General features: G+C 34.5%; 2 protein-coding genes across 2 annotated transcripts in view; one reads left to right on the forward strand and one right to left on the reverse strand.

Annotated features, from left to right (window-relative positions):
• Positions 1-2,845, forward strand: part of LOC103463235 (FYN-binding protein) — a 20,158-nt gene extending 17,313 nt beyond the window's left edge. The window contains exons 12-16 of the mRNA XM_008406475.1: positions 864-906; positions 1,000-1,162; positions 1,548-1,581; positions 2,164-2,201; positions 2,305-2,845. Coding sequence (XP_008404697.1) covers positions 864-906; positions 1,000-1,162; positions 1,548-1,581; positions 2,164-2,201; positions 2,305-2,342 — 316 coding nt within the window. The 3' untranslated portion in view covers positions 2,343-2,845. The remainder of the gene's footprint in view (positions 1-863; positions 907-999; positions 1,163-1,547; positions 1,582-2,163; positions 2,202-2,304) is intronic.
• Positions 2,846-3,539: 694 nt separating this feature from the next.
• Positions 3,540-4,572, reverse strand: part of smim7 (small integral membrane protein 7) — a 3,622-nt gene continuing 2,589 nt past the window's right edge. Inside the window, exon 5 of the mRNA XM_008406318.2 lies at positions 3,540-4,008. Coding sequence (XP_008404540.1) covers positions 3,993-4,008 — 16 coding nt within the window. The 3' untranslated portion in view covers positions 3,540-3,992. The remainder of the gene's footprint in view (positions 4,009-4,572) is intronic.

Here is a 4,572-nt window from a genome sequence, read left to right on the forward strand (position 1 = left end):
TGAGTTAGTAGCAGGTTGTTGCTAGGTAACCAAAGAGTGAGTGAGTTTGTTGATTCCTCTGCGCAGAAGAAATTATTTCGGATTATTCTTAAATTCTACAAAGTGTAACATATTTATTCATATTAATAAAAATACTTATTGTTATAAAATGACCGGTTTTCCTACACAATGTTGTAATTCTCTTAATAAATGCTAATTGTTATAATTTAGTTGAAAGATCATAATTTATCAGAACGTTGTACCCAGAGGACTGTCAGCTAGTAGCGCCCTCTGGTGGACTCACAGTCGAAAAACACCTTTATTTTTATAATAATCACATCTTTCATGAGATTAAGTAAATGTGTTATTGGACTTCACCACGTGTTCATTGACAGCTCTGATTTATTTACTTTATAGCCCTTTGATTGTTGTTTTCTGTTGCTGGCAGAGTCAGTACATGTAGCAACAAACACATAGGCTACATGTCCGTCTTAGCTAGCAGCTAAAAGCTACATTAGCTAAACTAATGTTGCTAGTTTTGCAGTAAGTACTACAGTGAATATCACTGATATTTATTATGAAGAGGTAGGCAGAGGACTCAACAACTGTGATCTAGTAATAGTTTTATTGTACTTATATTGTTTATAAGTTAGATAGGAATGAGGGAAGAGCTAGTTCTAAGCTTGTTGTGGATTGTTTACTGTTGTCATAGCAACTGCCTACCAAGATGGCTGGCAGCTACAAAGTTCACGGAGGTGTGATGCCATATGAAAACTGTTATGTTAAGATTTATTGTTTTCATATTGTGATATATATTGTTATTGATTTATTGTCCCTCCTAAATTCAGGGATACTTTGATTAATCCTGATTATTCATCTTTCAGCATAAACCCCAAAGAGGAAAAAGAGCTAAGAAAAAAATTTAAGGTGAAACATTTTTCCCTCCACTTTCGTAGATTTTGTTTTCAACTTTGCCCGAGTCTGGATCATGTCTTCATAAAAGTGATTGTTTCCTGGCAGTATAACGGGCCTCTGCGGGGGCTGCGCAGCATGATGGTGGACCCCAGCTGCGTCATCAAGAAGCCAGGAGGGAAGGACCTACACGTGACTCAGGGAGACGTCGTTGATGTCATCGAAGAGACGAGCAACAAGAAGTTTCTGTGTCGAAACCGGCTTGGAAAATGTACGTAAACCGTCCAGCGTCCCCGTTTGTTTTTGAACAGTGAACGACATCCTGTCAGAGAAGTTAATTACATGATTAAATCCGTACTAAAAGCTGCAGAAACTATTCTACCACTGTTCAAATGTACCGTATTCTTTGAYTTGGGAGGATTTTATAAGAATAACTAGCAAAATAATTACCTCTTCTGTAAGCACAGGCTTACAGAAGAGGATTAGGGCCACTGGAAAAAAAAACAGTTCTGACTTTAATCTCAGAATTCAGAGATTAAAGTCAGAATTCAGAGATTAAAGTCAGAACTGTTTTATTTATTTTTTTCCAGTGGACCTAATCCTCTTCCATACAGGCTGAATTTGGTTCTGTTGTTAATTTATTTCTTGTTTTTCAGATGGATATGTGCCAAAATCTATTCTTCTCGCAATGTGAGTAAATCTCAGCTTCTGTTAATAATTATTTTGTGTAAACCAAGTTTAGTTTTGTAATTATTTAGGTTTAAAAAAATTTTGTTAATAAAAAACTAAGAAATACATTAAATTATTGTCAAACACGGATTTAATTACAGTGTGTAGATGTGTTTTAAAGAAATGTCTTATGTTTGCAATTTGAGATGCTATCTCAGCTAGCAGATAAAAGCTACCTTAGCTAAGCTAATCTTGCTAGTTAGGCAGTAAATTCTACAGAAAATATCCCTGATACTTTTCTTAGTACTACACAGAGGTGGGTATTGAACTCAAATTATAATCTAGTAATGGCTGTAATGTACTTATATAGCTTATAAGTTAGGAAGGAGGTGAGAGCTAGTTCTAAGCTTGGGTCTTGTTGCTATGGAGTTGTCATAGCAACTCCATAGCAACTGCCTGCCAAGAGCAGTTGCTATAAAGCTGGACTTTTTCCAACTCCAGCGTAAATTTATTGCTGATATTTTTGTTTGATTTAGTAATTACATAATTATTGTTTGAATGATTGATTTAAGCTAATGTTGCTGAATRATTGTTTKTCTTCAGGGAAGGAGACATTTATGATGATGTGGATTACCCTGACGGTGAGATTGCATTTTTTCCCTTCTATTTCCAGATTCTGTTTTAAATTTTAACAAAAATTAACATCTATTAATTTATTCTGTTGTCTTTTTTTTTTATATATAGATGTTTACGACAACGACAATCTAAACATGGATCACTGAAACGTTTCAAACTAACTCTGCACTTCAACATACGGGAGCAAACAAAAACAAAAAACTTAAGGAGTTTCAAACCAGAACGCCATTAAGCTCTGACAGAGATCCACATGGGAACAGACGCCTCACTCGGTTCGGAAAAACGATGCGTTTTCTACAAGTTTTGTTATTTTAAGCTTTACTGGACAGAAAAAGACTGATTTTCTGTCTGGCTCTTTCAAACAAACAAACAAACAAACAAACTGTGATGTAAACAAGTCAAACTAATCAGTTACAGTAAAAACAAACTCAAACTACAGATGTATTACCAAACTCTCCCCACTGGATGAACTAAAACGGATATATTCTCTGATAAAAGCAACATATCAACACCCACTCTGAGAAATAGAAACCGATTATTGCAYTGTTTGTCAAAATGCTTGTATAGAAATTTAATACACTATTTCTGTTGCTTTGTGTGTTTCTCAGCATCCAGGATAATTTAAAAATAAATGTAATGCTGTTTCTGATTGAAGTGTTTTAATTTTACAAAACAAAACAATATAAATTGTCAATGTGTGCTTTTTTTTTTTTTTTAGAAAAGGAAAAGTAGAGCAGTTTAGTGAAGTTACTACTTTACTAAAGAACTACTTCAGTAAAACTTTAAACTTCTGCTTTTTAAACACAAGTAGCAAGTCAGATGATATCCAGCATTTATCCACTAGGGGGAGCCACTGAAACTGGTAACAACATTGGTGTCGGTCGTTTGTGCCGCTAAAATATTAATGATTCAAAAGCTCCATATTTACAGCAATCTGTCAAATTTGGTGTCAACTGTGCCTCAGAAATTTTAGCTGCAAAAACATTTAAACATTAATTTTAAGTGCCATCCCAGCTCAATGCTTTAAAATGGCTGCAAACAGACGTGCAATTATACAACTGTACATCTTTGAAAAGCATTAATAGAGCCTCCTGCACAACCAGCAAGAATGCAGCAAGTGGTTTCTGGAAGGTAAGTCAACAACAAAACACTGTATCTTCCAGCAGCCATTGTACAGCCTGTTTTCAGTTCTATTTTAAAAAAAGAAAAAAACTATTTTGCATGTGGTTAAAAAACATTTAACTCAAAGTTGGTTTAAACAAAGTTTAGGATATTATGTCTTTTTAGACCAAAGTGATCAATTGACTTTTTAAATCCATTTAAAGAGTCAAATAACATCTGAAAACAGTAGGAAGAGTTATTTTTATTAAGCATAAGGACCTTTACAATAGAGTGTATATACAGCATTTTTTTTCTTACAAGTCACATGAACTGATTTTAAAGAAAGATATTTAAATCTGATACTTTTCACAGAATATCTGATGAATAAAACTAGGAATGCGTCATGTCTGTGAAACGTAAACAAGTGAAGTTCCTAATAAAGGTGAGAATTTATTTTGCTCATTTTTAATCCGAAGTACACAGATGATGTTATAGCTGAAGCTAAAAAAATAAAATGCAACATCGTTTGAAATAAATATGATTCAGGTTATCCGATTGAGCCTGAAATACAGTGAACCTTTGGGGAATTTAAACATTATTGCGATTTTAAAAGGGTAAAAGTGTCCAGGCATGGAGAAGTTTGTAGCATCTGTCTGAAACGTTTCCATCCTGGATGTGCAATTCAGCCAAACTGATCACGATCCAAAGAGTCTGGAAACAAAAAACAAGATTTATAACAATAGCAGAATGTAAGTGGTGTAAATATGGAAAGACAAAACGATCATAACCCTCAGTCTAACAATGCAGAGCATCAGTTAGGACATGTTAACCTTTTATGATGAACCGAACCCATCAGATTCATATGCGCATTCACTGAACCCTTCTGTAGTGATAAATAAAATGATTTTTGTCACCCCATGATCACCAAGTCTTCTTAAAGGTAGAGTCTCTGAGAACAGTTCTTCAACATATACTCAGTGTTTTCAGCAAAGTTGATCTGACTGTCCAGGAACGACCCAAGGTATTTAAAATGTGCCACATTTTCAACAGGTTGGAGAGAAACTGGAACCACTTTAAGGTCTTTAGATCATTTAATTAGCTCTACATTCTTAAGAGAATGAAAAATTAATAATAAATAATAAATACTTTGCGGTATTCTGATTTAGTAATGTAATTATATTAGTTGTGTTACCACCCCCACGCCACTAGAGGCAGTAGCAACCCCGAAAAGATGTGACTAAGGAGCAGATTTAGAAGTTCACCGAAAGCTACAGA

This window comes from Poecilia reticulata, linkage group LG4 (genome assembly GCF_000633615.1).
Source record: "Poecilia reticulata strain Guanapo linkage group LG4, Guppy_female_1.0+MT, whole genome shotgun sequence".
NCBI classification, from domain to species: domain Eukaryota; kingdom Metazoa; phylum Chordata; class Actinopteri; order Cyprinodontiformes; family Poeciliidae; genus Poecilia; species Poecilia reticulata.